The sequence below is a fragment of the Alexandromys fortis genome, unplaced genomic scaffold (genome assembly GCF_014885135.2).
Source record: "Alexandromys fortis isolate MF-2015 unplaced genomic scaffold, M_Fortis_MF-2015_v1.1 scaffold_182, whole genome shotgun sequence".
NCBI classification, from domain to species: Eukaryota; Metazoa; Chordata; class Mammalia; order Rodentia; family Cricetidae; genus Alexandromys; species Alexandromys fortis.
The window spans coordinates 1720073-1736463 of record NW_026068068.1 but is presented as its reverse complement, the minus strand read 5'-3'; the positions used below and the strand labels follow the sequence as shown (position 1 = coordinate 1736463).

General features: G+C 42.2%; 1 protein-coding gene across 1 annotated transcript in view; it reads right to left on the bottom strand.

Moving 5' to 3' along the window:
- Rapgef5 (Rap guanine nucleotide exchange factor 5) overlaps positions 1-16391 on the bottom strand; it is a 236313-nt gene that overhangs the window by 26083 nt on the left and 193839 nt on the right. Inside the window, exons 13-20 of the mRNA XM_050120850.1 lie at positions 15480-15624; positions 14280-14377; positions 11578-11608; positions 10764-10842; positions 8473-8622; positions 4732-4829; positions 2274-2396; positions 224-402 (exon numbers count right to left, since the gene is read on the bottom strand). Of these exons, the coding sequence (XP_049976807.1) occupies positions 224-402; positions 2274-2396; positions 4732-4829; positions 8473-8622; positions 10764-10842; positions 11578-11608; positions 14280-14377; positions 15480-15624 (903 nt within the window). The remainder of the gene's footprint in view (positions 1-223; positions 403-2273; positions 2397-4731; positions 4830-8472; positions 8623-10763; positions 10843-11577; positions 11609-14279; positions 14378-15479; positions 15625-16391) is intronic.

Genomic DNA, 16391 nt, shown 5'->3' with positions numbered 1-16391 from the left:
AGCTATAACTTCTAAGTAGACAGCTCAGTGCTTGAGTCTGCTATTTTGACACTTACTTTAAGACATGAAAACTTCCAATGAAAAGACAAAAATATTCAAAAACAGACCTTTTCAATCACTTAACTCAGTATTACATTGCAATATCCCAACCCTTCTTATCATTACAAAAAGTAAAAGAAAACAAAACCCCGAAGCATCACCACACTTTCTCAAGGAAACCTACTGAGCGGCAATCTTGATGAATTTCTTCAGCAGCTGCACGCGCTTGCCCAGCTGGCTGCAGAGCAGGATCTCCGTGGCCACCCACAGCTGCACCTCATTACACCTCTGGAGCAGAAGGCTGAGGTTCACCGTGTGCTCCCCACTTCCCTGCCTGCTGAACGTGAAGTAGATCAGCTCTTGCTGAAAGAAACATGTTAACTTTTAGCCCAGGTCAAACTGATGCAAAATTCCATCACTTTATGAGCAATTTCAAGAGGTCACTCCCATATCCTCAATGTGTTGACAGAAAATATGGCAGACAACTACAGTCTATTCAAGCTAGCTCACCTTCAGTTTCCAGTGTGCTTCGTGCACTAATACTTCCTAGAACCCTCACACAAAAACCCTTCTTCCTTCCTTCCTTCCTTCCTTCCTTCCTTCCTTCCTTCCTTCCTTCCTTCCTTCCTCCCTCCCTCCCTCCCTCCCTCCCTCCCTCCCTCCCTCCCTCCACTCTTCCTACTTACTAAATAAGGCAACTAATGGCACTCGTATTTGCTCCCGCACATCGGTCCAATGGGGAACGATTATTAAGGTTGTCCTGTGAGCCACCCTGAGCACTGACTGGTAAGGTTCAGGTTACTGGACCTCTTCCCACATATCTGACTAGAAGTCTTTGAGGGGCGGAAACATCCTTTGATAGTAGGTCTCACCACATTGCCCAGATTGTCTTGGACCCATGGCTTCCTGATCCTTTGGCCTTAGGTTTTTGAGGAAAGAGGACCATAGGTGGACACCACCATGCCTGTGTGTGGGCTTTGAAAATCTATAATTCTAACAGGTCCTCAGGTGCTGTTGTTGCTTCTGGTACTCTCTGAGAATCAGTGTTTTAAAGACATTTTAAGATCATAAGCAGAAATAAAGTGGAAATTAAGAGTGGATTGCAGAAGTTCACAAAAACAAGCCAAGACCAGACAAAGCAACGGAGAGGCTCAGTTTTAACTGGGTGCACGTGTTGTCTTCAGGACTCATCAAGTTGACCACTGCACAAGCAGAGGCAGATCCCACCTGACTGACACTCCTAAAGATGCAAGTCATCCAGTCTCAGTGAGTTCAAACTGGATTATAATGCGAAAGTGTTTAATGAGAAACTACGAACAATGTAACAGATGCCGCACACTGAAAGGAAGCAGCGGTGAGGTTCCCTGCAGAAGGAAAGGCGCCCCAGAAGGAAGTGCTGCTCTACATGCGAGATGAACATAGCACACGGGTACCTGCAGCGTTTCTATCTCCTGGCTTCTGTGAGACTTGCTACCACCAAATTGCCAGTAGCACTTAGCTCCTGGCATATAATTTATAAACATTATAATCTGTCTCCAGGACGTGTGAGACGTCCATACACACAAAAATGTAATTTATAAGATAGTATTTGAAATTTCACAGCACATTATAAAATTTAAGAAATATGATTTTTTTTTCTAGATAGGGTTTCTTGGGAAGCCATGTTGACCTAAACTAGCTCTGTAGACCACGCTGGCATCAAACTCACAGAGATCTGAGTACCTTTGCCTCCCGAGTGCTGGGCTTAAAAAGATGTGCACCATCACCACCTGGCAGATTTATGAGGTATTCTTAAGTAAAAGGATGGATGTGTGTGTATAAATGCTTGCATATAAATATAAATATATATGTATATTTATATATGGAAATCCTAACACCAAAGGTAAAATTACTTTTTAATCTCATTATAGCATCATATATTGGTATAAATCTATGCAACCACATCCCTACAGATCTTATACCTGCCTACAGGTGTCTGTGCATATAAACCCAGCACGTCCACACTTACTCACACCAAGCACATGATTGAACAAGAAGCAAAGAAAGCATGGTACATATTCTTGACTTTTTAAGGATATATTAGATTTTCAATATATTTTAACTCCTCCAGACAGCTTTTAGACCACACCCTAGCATAACTATATCACTACACAAATGTCTCATGACAAGCAACATCAACAAACCATTCAGTTAAAAGTTAAAACAACATTATCAATTCTTTTATCCCTGCTTACCTCATGGATTGAGTTGAACAGACTCCAATCAAAACTCATCAGTTCGAGAGCAAGGTCCCAAGTGTTCATTCCCAAAATCCTCATTGATCTTTGCTGCGATTCCTCATTTTCTGCAAAAGGATTCTACACCGACAGACAGAAGCAAAAGGGTCTTCAGTAATTCCCAAATGTTTCACAGTGAATTGGCTGCACATAGGAAGATTCTAGAAACCCAGATTAGAAAAGCAATCCTTTCTGAGGGCACTTAATATTTTCCCTCCTCTCATCACCTGCAGTGAGTTACAGTCCTGGACCAGCAGGACATTGCCCGGTGATCCCGCCCCTCCCCTCCCCCTCCCCCAAGCTCCCACACATCCACACCCACAGATCTGATTATAAACACAGCCCTGACAGACAGCATAATGAAAGCGGACGCCCTGGACTCACTTTGGCTTCTGGTAAGAACGAATGTGCCAGCAGGGTTAGTATAAAAACAAACAAAAGAAATGTCACGAGCACTTCAATAAAGGCAGACATGGCTTTTACAGGAAGCACGCTTTGCTAGCCTCATCTCTGACACATGCTCACAAATTTTATTACACTGCCCTTGGAAAGTGAAAAATCTAACATGGAATAAAAATAGAAGCTATTTTATTGAGAGCCCGTGTGGCTAGTCAATACATTCTCTGTAACAAATGCCCCCATGGAGAAGCAGGCTAATCACTCTGAGGTTGATAACACTACGCCCTTCACAATCTGGCGTGAGTCTATTAAATTCCCAACGTAGCCTTAAATCTATCATCACTTTTGAAGTTATTAAATAAACAATTTTGTATTTTCCCTAAAATAACTGATATTTTCTAATTAAAATACGTATTTTCTCACGTATGGGGTTAGAGCTAATGATTTAAAAAGAAAAGGACTGGGAGTTGGCTGTGGTGACCCTCACTGACAGCGCACGGGGGCTTGCCAGCCGTCTAGGATGTGCGTAGGGTTAGTTCTCAGTAGGAATATATATAAAAGAAGTTCATTCTGCAAAGATAAATGACATGGATAACACACCATTTGGAACTTTAATGCTTATGAAAACAAAGGCTAACTACAGAAGACCTTCACAGACTGCCCGCAGGGGCGACTGCCTCGCTAGTCGGCCAAGCACAAGTTGCCTCTCCACTCCACAGAGGGTGTAGGATGCAGTGTTGTGTCAGAAGACACTGAGTCTGTGAACACACGGATTCTGTGGTGGTCTCAAGGGATCGTCTGCTAGGATGGGGTAAGACACTGAAATGGACTCAAAGGGAAAACTGCAGCATGGGCTAGTGTCTGATCACAGGTTAACTAGGCCTTTTGTCTCTTCTGTTTCCCCTCAAATTTGCCCCTAAGCACAGTTTAGCTTCCTTCTGGTTATTCAAAGCAGTCCACTGCCCCAGCCAGCTCACATTTTATATTTCTCGATTCCGTTCCTCCAGGCTCTATCAGGGCTGCCCACTGCCCTGGCCAGGAGACATTTTATATTCCTCTATTTAAATCCTCCAGGCTCTATGATGTGATTCTGAGGAAGATTTGTTTATCTGTGTGAAAGCGCTAACGGGTACAGTGAGCAGACTCATGTGGTAGTCCTCCCCAACCATCATCTATTCTAAGTAGAATCCTCTGAAGATAAAATCCCTAAATCTGCTTCCCACAAAGACATGTGCCATGGCGTCCAAAGCTGGTGGAGAAAGCCCTGGATGGCAGGATGGAGTCTCTGTCCTTTGAGAACATTGCTCACGGTACCCGTTTATTCCACTGGGACATCACTCACGACCACCTTAGGCTCTCTGCGAGGCCCTGTGGAAGAACGTGGGGGGGGGGCAGACATATCCCAGGTGGCTATGTGGCCGAGAAGGAGGATCCAGTGGACAGGTAAAGTGTGGGCTTATGAAGAACCCACAATAGCTGTATTTCAGACTGTCCTCTTTCACGGGCAAGAATAAAATCAGACCCATCGTCTACTAAGAAGTGCTGGGTTCTTTAGTCATACATGTTCTTGAAATTTATACAGAGAATAACCTGAAGGGTGGGTTTATTTCCATTTTTTCAATATCTTACTCTTCAGAGCATCTGGTATTGTTACCAACTCATCTCACTGAGGGAAGCCTAAAATCCACCGTGTCTTTAAGGAGAACATTCAAGAGTATACGCTTTTCTCCTCCCAATCTATCTGGGATTATTGCGCAGCCCTGTGCCCATATAACTCCCCCAGAGAAAGAAGAGACTAAATCAGGATTCTGTGGCACAGGGAGTCACTGTTTTAATTCTTTATAAGAGAGCAAAAGCAAGACTGATCTTAGGGAAGGCCTCTGACTTACAGAACACGTCTCTTGGCATGTACTCGTGGCTGCAAGAGGAAATAGTTTAATATATGTTTCTTATAATAAAGCCTGAAAGTATTGTTGAGTCTGACACTGTGTTTAAGTGCCAGCACAGAAGTCCTCACCAAAGTGTCAGCGAGATCTTTCCGGTAGACAAATATCCGACCCGAGGCCTCCAGGGATTTGGAAACGGCCAAGTCATTTGGCTGAAATTCATGCTTTTCTTTATTAAAAAAAGAAAAAAAAAGAGTAATTAGAAACACAAGGGAGCCTGTAAAATTTGCACAAGAAAAATATTTAAAATAATGTAAGCAGACTTTGAGTGAGTTCATTTATTGCACATTTTAACACAATGCCTGTGGTGGCAGGAACATCACCTAGACCTCAGAGCTAAACGGGACAGTTTAAGATAGACAGCAAAATTCAGTTATAATCCCCTCTCCAAAATAACCACGTGAGTCCCTATATCAGCAATTCTTATAGTGCACACACACTCGTTCACGCACGCACACTTGTTCACACACACACACTTGTTCACGCACGCACACTCATTCATGCACGCACACTTGTTCACGCACACACACTCATTCATGCACGCACTTGTTCACGCACACACGCGTGGCTCTACAGCGTGACTTCATTAGAAACACGTACCCACTTGCTGTCTCTACGTCATGTTTCTCTGGTATACTGCAGCCCGTTATACCACCATCTAGTCATCCCTCCATTGCTGAACATTTAATGGATTCCCTTTTCTGGTCATATAAATTAATACATGTTAAGTACTAACACAGGGCCTGACATCAGAGCATCTTGACAAATGTTATTACAGCAGCTATAACATGATCCTTGCACATAAATCCCTTCTACTTACAAGTTTTTAAAAAGACTTCACAGTGAGAAATTACTGGCAAAGGGGGTGTTTGCAAAGCCTTTGACATCAACTGCCAAACTACTTACCAATTCTCTTTTTAGAAATAAATCAACATATCTCCCTACAATTAGATATAAAACTTGTACACTGAACAACACCCATTATAGTTTATTAATGGTCTGCTTTACGTGTAAGTTAAAAGGCTGATTCTCCTTTTGCTTGGATGCTCTTGAGAGTTGGCTGCTTAACTTCCTTATTGCAAAATGTTTGAGTCTAGCTTTCCCTCTCCTGCAGATTGAGCCCTCTTTTCACAGATGAATGTCCTCCTCCACACCAAATGTGCACACAAGGATAAAGTAACAGTAAAATTTGTTCTGCGGCCACACAATTCACTTACCCTAGGGCAGCACTTTTGTTACTGGTGTGAGTGACAGACACACTTTGCAGGCAACTTAATCAACTTAAATGCCAAATTTTGTTTCGAATATTTCTGGCTACTGCAGAGCACATAAATGATCATCTAGCTTATTCCCAATGTGTTAGCATTATAATAGTGGTGGGCTATAAACACAGGTAGTAAATGGCTTCAAAAAGCTGGGGCCACCAAAATATCAAAGAGTAAAACTAAATTTTAGCCTAATAAAAATGGGTTGGCTGTTATGTTACCACCTTGGACACAAAATATCTAGAAATCTGTTGAAGCTTTGTGAACAATTGGTGCCTCTTTTAGAAAAAAAAAAACCATGAAACAGCAACAAATTCCTTAAACTGTTCTCAAAAACAAAATGAAACAAAACTCAGTTCATGGTGCCAGCTCTCTCTGCAGAAGAGGGAAGACATTATTTGTGAGACAAGCTTCACTGCAGCAATGACTAGTTAATTAACAATTAAGCCCTGCCCCCACCCCAATTTATTGTTTGAAGGACAATAAGACGCAGGCAAGGAAGCTCTTTATAGACCATCACACCACCAATCAGTCTAGAAAACCGACCCCCCATAACCAGCTAATCGATAAAAACTACTCAATGAATGGAACATCTGTGGACAGTTCAGGATAGCCTGTCATCTCTGCTGACGGCAGGCAAAGGACTCCCACACGACAGAGTATCGCTGCCCACACTGGTGACGCTAGCAGTGTGGGAACGGCATTTCCCAGTCACCTGTAGACACGTGGTGGTAAAAAAGACATCTCTTTAGCTCCCAGATTCTCATGTGGTTCTGGGCTGGCATGAGTCTTCTCCCAAGGGCCATGGGCCTTCACTGTGCTGTGGAGTTCTCTTGAATGCCTGTCTTTTCTCACACCCTTGGTCTGAGGCCCAGGGGTTGTTTTCTACGGTGGTACTATCTTTACAGGCAAATTATATTTTGATGAAGTTTAATATTGCTTATAATCATTTAATGTTTTGTTCTTTTGGAATACATGACACATTTAACACATCTCCTTGAAGTATATCATTAATTCAGAGCTAATGAGGACATGCATTCCTCTAGCTCACTAGCAAACACATCACTGGGAGTGATTTTCATTTCTTAAAAACTCTCTACATCTTTATTTGCATTTTAAGATTTTGTTTATTTTTATTTATTTCATGTATATGAATGTTTATCTGCATGCACATTAGTGTACCATGTGCATGCAATACCCACGGGGACCAGAAGAGGGTGTCAGGAGTCCCTAGATCTGGTGTTTTAGATGGCTTTAAGCTAGGAACTGAACTTGGGTCCTCTGCAAGAGCAGCATACGCTTATAACTGCTGAGCCATTTCTCTAGCTCCCATCTCTAGTTTTTAGCAAACAACTCCCACCCCCAAATCATTTCCTTATTGAAGTTCACTGGGTTAACTTGCTTTGCAAATTTTTGCTTTTATTTCTCACTGATAATTAGGAGTTAGAGGTGTTTCTGGGGCTCAACCCACAGTCTAGTACATACAAGACCTGTGTTCTACCAATGGGCTAAACCCTTAGCCCTGGATGGTGTTTTGTTAAGCTGTACAATGAGAGTTCTAGGAAAGGAAGGGCTCTATTAGGTTTACAGGGAATGGCTTTGGCTTTGTGGTTCTTTAATTTTTATTTTTTGTATGTGTAATGGATTGACTTGTCAGACTATTTGACCAGCCTGTGAGCAAGAAGGTAGCAGGAATATTGATGTTACATAATGCTTTATCCTTCTATATATTTCGAGTCCATCTCTCCCTGCAGAACAGTCACTGGGAGTAAACAGGAAAGCCTTGTCTCTGCTCTCCTCCCCCAACACCGACTGGCTGATTAGCTAATGTGGTGCTTCCGCTTTCAACTGACCATGCTCAGTCACCTTCTCCAAATTTTCCTCACGGTTAGTTAATGAGATAGTTAATAAAGAGTGTAAGCCCAGAAGGAGGCCAGTGACATTGTAATCTGGCAGGCTCCAGTGAAAACAAGGGGTTTGTCCAGGCTGCACATGCCACCAATGTCAGCTTGTAATCTGCATGATCTATTCAAGACAGACAATAAAGCTTCCTTGTAGGACAAACAAGGCTCAACAGGAGAAGCTGGGACAAAGCCCAGCTCACCATGTGCACCTGAGAGAGCACTGCCTGTGAGCTGTGGCTTACTTTACAATTTCCTCTTGTTTAACAGAGTCGAAATATTCAATTCTCAGCCAGCAAGATGACTAGTTCAAGGCTACCCCCTCTCTGTACAGTAATTAATCCTTTAACAATTTCTGAAGTTAATTTAAATATGAAAATGGAAGGCTTATCTAATGTTAAAAAACACAAAAAGCTTTTAATACATTTCAAAACACTGGCACATCTTCCTATTCAATTCAAGGGAGGAAATTCAGTATCCAGCACTACCCCACTGTTGTCATGGAAACACCTCTGGTAGGCACTTTGTATTGTTGCTGTGGTCATCCAGCTGCAGGCAGAGAAAGGAGAAGCAGCCTGGACTACTCTGCTTCCTCCTGGTGGAGATCCAGTGGAAGAATAATATTCAAGGAAAGAACATAACTCACCTCCAGAGAACATGATGGCCACCAGAGCCAGATCCTCTTCAGCTCGCTGCAGCTTCTCAGCCACAACCTTCAGGATCTCCTGGGCCGTACTGGAAACTTTTGCCTTCACACTGACATAGGAGTGCTCCGTTATATACACATGGCAAAAAACTGCAGAGGTCGAAAGAACAATTCAGAACCAGAGAATCGTGATCACAAGGTCACAGACTTTTCTAATTACGGTTGCTGTTGTCTTAAGTGAAAAGGGTGTGCAGCTAGATGCATTTAGGACATGAGGATGCAAGGGTGCAGCTTGTCAGCATATGCTTGCAGAGATCATGCAGGAGCATGGTTTTTCACACTGCAAGGGATCCCTGAGTCACAGCAGCATGAGCTGGGGACAGACTGCCTGGTCAGAGGACATGGAAACCATGCTCCAAAGACTGTACTTCTGAACCCCTCCCTTGAGAGCTACGAAGATCTCCCAAAGCAGCGTATTAAAATGTCTAATGCACACATTTTTACTTTACACTCCATTTCAGGACCATCTCAGTGGCCCAATCAAGAATTGCACACTTGCTATCGGAATTCTTGGAAGCTGATCTGAAAGTCCGTCATTTATCTTGGTTCTTGTGTGCAGCTTTCTCAGTCATTTGAGAATGAGCCTGCATGAGCCTCAGCCTCGACCCATATCCATTTGTGTTTGAGTTTTTAAATAGAGGTCACATTTCTAGCTTTGGAAAACTTCCCTTTAATGTTTGCAGTGTTATTAATGATTAGGAGGGTATTATCACTGTCAGGATGATTGGGCTCTGGCAAAAAGTCTTAGTTGCGACCGAGTATCACTGACTTGTTACTTCCTGCAACAGCTTCCTTTAGCATGCAAATGCTAGCTTCTTTAGCTGAACAGGACAACAATATACTCAGACAAACTTCTATAGTTTCTCAAAAATAAGCAGGGGGTTACAGATTTAATGGAAATTTTATATGCTATGTAAATAGTGTCACAAAATTAACTCAAGGATGGTTTTCTAGAAATGCAAAGGCAGCAAGCTCAGAGCCAACTGCTACCATAGAGCCTCAAAGAGATACACTGCCCGCACCAGACGCCAACTGCTGCCATCGAGTCTCAAACAGATAGATACACTGCCCGCACCAGGCACCCGAGTCTTTGCTTTGGTTAGGTGTACTTCATGTTTTGTCAGCAGACTTGAGAAGAGAGAGGTTTTCCTCCTCCTCCTCTTCCATTAGGGAAATGGAGATTTTGAGTAAAGATCCAGTCTATAAACTACTACATAGAGGCTGAGTTTGTCCTTGCGTAATAAACTGATAAACAAGAAGAGCCTGGGGCTTTGCCATGCTGAAGTCTCTTTGAAGCTCAGCTTAGCAAACTCCACAATTAAATTATAAGAGAAATGGACAAGGAAGGTCAGCGATTAACGCATTAGGAGGTAAGGTAATTGCATTTGCTCTTTCATTTGGGGCAGAAGACAGTTAACAAAGCACAACAGAACCCTTGTTGCTGGGGGCATTAGCCTACGCCACAGGACAGATTTGTTTGTTTGTCATTAAGACAATTATTTTGGCATTGTTAGAAAATTCAAACAAATAGTAAACACTGACCCTTTAGCACATGGAGGAGGATGAGTGGAAAGCTTCTCAAGTTGACAACAGCACAGGCATTTCAATCCCGTCTCTCAGCCTGCCCTGACTCAACCGCTACTCAAACAGGGACCTCCGCACCATCTAAGGCTCTGCCATAAGAGCGTCTAGTTGAAAACACATTAGCACCTCCAGGCTTTTCCCCTCGTGCTTGCTGAATGCCTCTACCCAAAAGGGATGTCGTGAGCCCTATTGGGCAAGGACCACTGACTGAGTACCCTGGAGCTTCAGGTGACCGTCTCTCACACCTATTCTCTCATTATTCTCTGCACATTTGCTCTTCTAAATCTCAGGGACCAACTCAGCTAAGACCCTGCACACTGGCTTTGGTGGCCCTTCTGGTCAATCATAAACTGTGGACCATGGGTAGCCAGAGCCAGAAGGCAGGCTCAGGGAAGAAAAAGCTGAGTTTCCAGAGTATTTTGTAGAATGGGAGAAGGCTGGCTCCGTGTACACATTCCTGTTCTTGCTTCTCCAAGTAAGAATATCATGGTCTTTGAACGAACACTGCATTAACTCAAACCAAGAAAACAAAGCCATGATATTTGATATTAACATTCTTGCTAAAGAGGAATGATGGCTAGAAATGACGGTTGTAGGCAAGATGTGTTCCTGGAGGAGGATGCTGGCCCTCTTGTGTGCCTACTCACTTTCCTCTGTTTCAGCCACAGTTCCTCTATGCTGCAGCCAGTTCTCCTTAAGACTGAATTGGTGGAAAAGGGCTTTACTCTGTGAAAAGGGAGAAAGAACAATGAATGAATGTACCCTTGCCCTTTGAAAAGTCACAGCTATTTACAGCATGTTCCAAAAGAGTTAGCCAAGCAAAAAGCCCCTCGGTCTATTTGATGCAGAGGACACCTCAGAAACACTCACAGTTCTTTAGGAAGACACTTTCTTCACCCTGGCGCGAGTTCTGAGACACAGTTACAGCAATCTCAGCCTTTTCTAGTTTGCGAGGTCATTTCACACTCCCGCCATTGGTTAATGATGGTACCCACCTTTTCCCAGACACTGACCAGTGTCTTCTCCTACATCCCCCTCACCAAGTTCAATGGAAATATAACACACTTGTTACCATCTCTCTGTCATGCTGAAAATTTTCAGAAGACTTACTCTTGGAGTAAGGAAAATCCTCTAGCTAAGATTCTTACTTGGATTTATAGGGAGGAATATGAGCAGTTTAAAATTCAAAATTCTATCAGTTTGGTAACAGTAGGGAAGTTCTGAGGCTTTAAAATGTATCAGAAAATATGCACATTGTCAAAAAGTCAAGGGTTCATCTGCAATCAGGCCTGAGATACAGCAAGGCAGAGCAATGCAGGCTGCATCCCAGGGTTTCCCTATCTCACCATGTTAGATTTGAGGCAGCATTCACTTTAATTGCAAGGAAACGCCAAATCAGGCAGGGAAGCTCCCCAAGCCACCCCCTCGCTGCTCCCTGCAGACAGGAAAGCATTTACCTACCTTCCTTTGCGGTGAGTACTCATCGACAGTGCTACAAAGAAAAAGGTAAGACATGAGACTGCGGAAGAGATGAGCCAGAGAGGCAGACAAGCAGGGAAGGCGCTAACTGCTAAGCCTGGGGACCGGACTTCCAAACCCAAGGTCTACACAGTGGAGAGAGAGCTGACTCTGAAGGCTGTTCTCTGAAACTCCACTCGGGAATTTTTTTTTTTTTTTTTTTTTTTTTGATCAATGTGATACTTTGGAACAGGGGACTGCAAATGAGGATTTGCCTCCATCACCCTGGCCTGTAAGCAGGTTTTTTTTTTTTTTTTTTTTTTTTTTGATTAATGTATACTGTGGAAAGGCTCAACTCTCTGTGGGCGATGCCAGCCAGGGGCAGGTAGTCTTGAGCTGTAGAAAAAACAAACTGAGTAAGTCATGGGGAACAAGCCAGTCAGCAGTGTCCCTCCAGGATTCTGCTTTAGTTCCTGCCTTGATTTCCCTTGATGATGGACTAATTACTCTTAAGACAAATAAGACTCTCTTCCTAAATTGTTTCTTTTGGTCAGTGTTTCATCACAGCAGCAGAGATTTAGAGCACCATGTCACACCTACACAAACACACACTCACACACACACCATTGACACATCACATATCATGACAGACACCCCCCCACAAGCACACACCATGACACACACCCACATACCCACACACCATGACACACACACACCATGACACACACACACCTTGGCACCCCCCCACACACCATGACACCCCCCACACACCATGACACACACCCACACACCATCACACACACACAAACACACACCATGACACAGCCACACAGCAACACAAACAAACAAATAAATGTCATTAAAGTAGACAAATGAAAGAGAACAAAACTGACTGGTACAGTGGTACATGTCTATAATCCCTACACACAGGAGGCTAAGCAGAGGCAAGATGGTGGTCTTCCTGGACCACAGAGTAAGTTTCAGGTCAGCCTGGGCCACAGAGTGAGACCTTATCTCAAAAACAAAATAAAAAGATAAAACACACTATTCACCATTAATCTACTATGTATAATGTGTCTGAAATTGCATTGCAAGTTTCAAATGAACTAGGATGAAAAAAAGCTACTTATTGGACACATGCATTGTGCTTTCTACTTACAGAGAGCAAGGCTAAGGCTGGCCCACTTCTCGTTTAGTCTTATACTAAAGAAGCGAGGCCCCCAACCCTTCTCTGTGTGCTTGTGTTGTGGGACATGACCCACAGCTTGAGTTAACCCCGAGCCACACCTCTAGCCCAACTGTATCTTACTACAATTTTCTCAATCCTATTTTCTGTTATAATGGAAAAATTTTAATGGAATGTACTAGACTTCAGTGATAGAGTTAATATATTTAAGTATACTAAACCAGGCATTACTGTTTCCTAACTTTAACAATTCTGCTTCATAGTGCAGAGTCACATCCAAAGGAGAGATTATTTTGTCATAAAGTTTCAGATAAGTAAAAATAATAAGAAAAGGGCAGCTTCACCTGCACAAAAAGATCCAATTAGGTCAAATAAAACCACATCAAAAAGCCCATCGTTTTATTAAGAAAGATGCTCTCGGGTGGCCGAGCACATGGCTGGGAGACAGGACAGCAGGGAGCCCATGCAGACCTGAAAACCACGGGTTTCTCCTCTAGGAGCTCACTCAAATACCCTGCCATGCTGGGATTTGGAGTTCAGACCAATACAACTCCTAGGCCAGAGAGGCTGGGATGGATGCTAGGAGCTGGGGGCTAAACTCTCAACTTAACAGTTTCTTTCCTTTTTTGTTTCATTTACTAATTATAATTTCAACTCAATACTAAGCTATTCATATATGCATATTATACTGTGATCATTTCTAAAACACTTTCCTACCTTGCACCCAATTTCTAGACATGCAATCCTGACAATTGAACCAAAGGGTCACACATGATCTGTTTGCTCCTTAAGACTGACCTATGTACAACTTTCATTCGTGATGGGGCCCTTTTACTACAGCTAAATCAGTGATCTCAAAGGCCTGAACTTGCATTTCTTGAGACATGCACTCACTGTTGCTGAAGACTTAAAAGCATCTCCAACCTGATGCTGTACTTGCTTCACGTTACTAAAAATAAGTAACTGCACTACAAAGTGGATAGACATGGCAACCCAGTGTCTTCATTTACCAAAATTAACAGAGAACCAGTTAAACCAAGCAAAGGCAAGTACTGCCAATCTAAAGACGTGTGAGTGCTACTTATGGGACACTCGGGCATTCCACAGTCACTTGAGAAAGTGGCTTTCTCCAATCTTTCCAAAGAGAAAGGAAACCTCGGGGACCTCATAACACTGAGCCTATGGAATGTTCTGTGACTCACTGGAACTATTTACAGATATTTTCTTAATATAGACTTAAAATTAAGGAATAATTTACTGGTTTTATGTACTTAGGTTCTCATGGCCCAGTCTGCTTTTATCATAGAAAACTTAAAAGAAAACAAAGTCAGTGAGTATGACTAGTGTTCTATTTTTATTCATAAAAATAAAAACATAATTTATTACTAGAAATGTTAGGTAATCAAGATAAATCCAGGGTTAAGATGTCAAAAATCACTGACTGTACGTATACGCCAGCCTAACTTCTTACACTGGCTATTGCATTCCTTAACTGCTATGGGAAAAGCTAAATACTTACTGCCGGCGATGCATTCCAAGTATCTTCTGAAATTCTTTCAGTTCTTTCTCGAGAATTGGGTATTCGTAGACATCATCCAGTACATTCCTGTAGATGGTCTGCAGAGAGGGTGGAGACAAGAAACGGCAACTGTAACCATTCACTGCCTCTTCTGTGAGGATTCGGATGAAGACAGGGCCAGCCACATGTTCAGTGGTAGCACATGTTCAGTCCCTGTACCATCACCAAGAAAAAAGGCTCTGGTAATGGTTATCTTGTTGCAGGAAGTGAGGACTAGAAATTTTTCCCCCCCCCCCCACCCCACCCGGCACTGCTCTCTCAAGCTGCTTTTAAAAGATGTCTGTTGGGGATGCTGGAAACTGACTATCAGAAATTTCCACAAGTAGTTTAGATCTCAAAACAGAACACCTGCATAACCACCTGAGAGGAAACATACTAATTAAAATAGGCAGAGGGATGGCTAGGTGAATGGTAAGTTCAATGTCATGTCCTCTGTGCTAGGCAGGATGAGCTCAGACATTTATCTATTCTAAAGCAGATTCCTTGCTAAAATCCCAGTCTAACCTTTCTTTATGCTGATTTGTATATCCAATACAATGGTCAAGTAAGCCAAACTCTCTAATCCAGAGAACTGTCCATGGTAAATACACATTATAAATTGTTAATATTTAGATAGATTGGTCTGTCTAGGTAGTGTCTTTCAGATTATTACTATTTCAAAGTTTAATGCCAAGTATCTATTTTCAAATATATTTACAAATACAGCATATATTTAGATTTCATATTATGATACAATATACATATGATTAAGAAGATTTTTAAATGCTTATCAAGTACTGTTTACCTATATAGCTGTTGTTAGTTTTAACATTATCATAAATCTAGCATTAAATCTTAAGAGTATATTTTGGTTTATTTTATTTATCTAATTTGCAAAAGATTGTCATGATTTAAATAAAGCATCCAAAATTAGCATATACAAAAATTATCATATATAATTTTTCACAATATATTTAAAATTGTTAAAATATTTTCCTCCTTATATAGAGAATGCCAGGCATGGAAATTAGAATGAATTTATACTTTCACTGTATTTGACATACAAAACCTGAATGACTAAAAATAAAATTTTTTTGAATCATATAGATGAAAATAAAAATCAGTCACTCAACATCAAAATACTTGAAATTGTAGGAATACCTTTAGAAACATTTTTGAATGTTCATCTTCATGTAGCCAGTCTTTGTACAGAGCAATCCACTGTGAAACCAGATGTAGGACCTTACGCTTCCGACAAGGGACATCTGACTTTTCCTCTTCCCCTTGATGCTTCTTAGCAGAATAGGTGCAAATGGTTAAGAAAGAACATCGTGTTGTTGAAATATAAAATGTGAAAAGGCCTATTTGGTCCAGCTTTTTACAAAGTAGGCTACAGCATATTTTCCAAAGAATTCAGAGCTGTATAAAGAATAGACCCTGAGCAGGGAGAGCAGACGGTGTGCTCTGAAAGGCATGAAAGCAAACCCAGGAACAAGCGGAAGCATCCCCAGCAGGAGGCCGTGCAGTTGAGGGCTGGACCTCACACTACAGCTGCTGGAAAAGTCCCAGGGGCAGTATGGGCTTCACGTCAGTTCAAAGGACACAGGACGGCCCGCTGATTTCAGAGTCACTTCCAAGGCAGATGCGGCCTCATAGCACAGGTGAACACTGTCAGTGAGGCACATCAGAAGGAAGCCAGGCCATCTGTGATCTGCAGAACTTCATATTTTATAAAAGCAGTTTCTTCTAAAGTTGTTCCAGATGAGCACAGCTGTCTGAAGCACAATTTATGATCTGATTCAAATGCCGGATCCTAAGAATTTCCTTGATGAAGAACCAGATGAATGTGCGAGGGCCCAGGTAAAAGGGTCGAGATTTTCACCTTCATTAAAGTGAATTTAAAACATAACAGGGAAGGGCTACATGTCCCAGCAAGAAGTCAGTTAAACAAGTGGCTCTGAGGCCATGAAAATGGGGGCCATTACATGAATATTACAGGATACTGCTGAGCATCAAAACCAAAAGACAGCAGCATTTTCTACTTGGGTTAACAATGCACATGACTATTTTAAA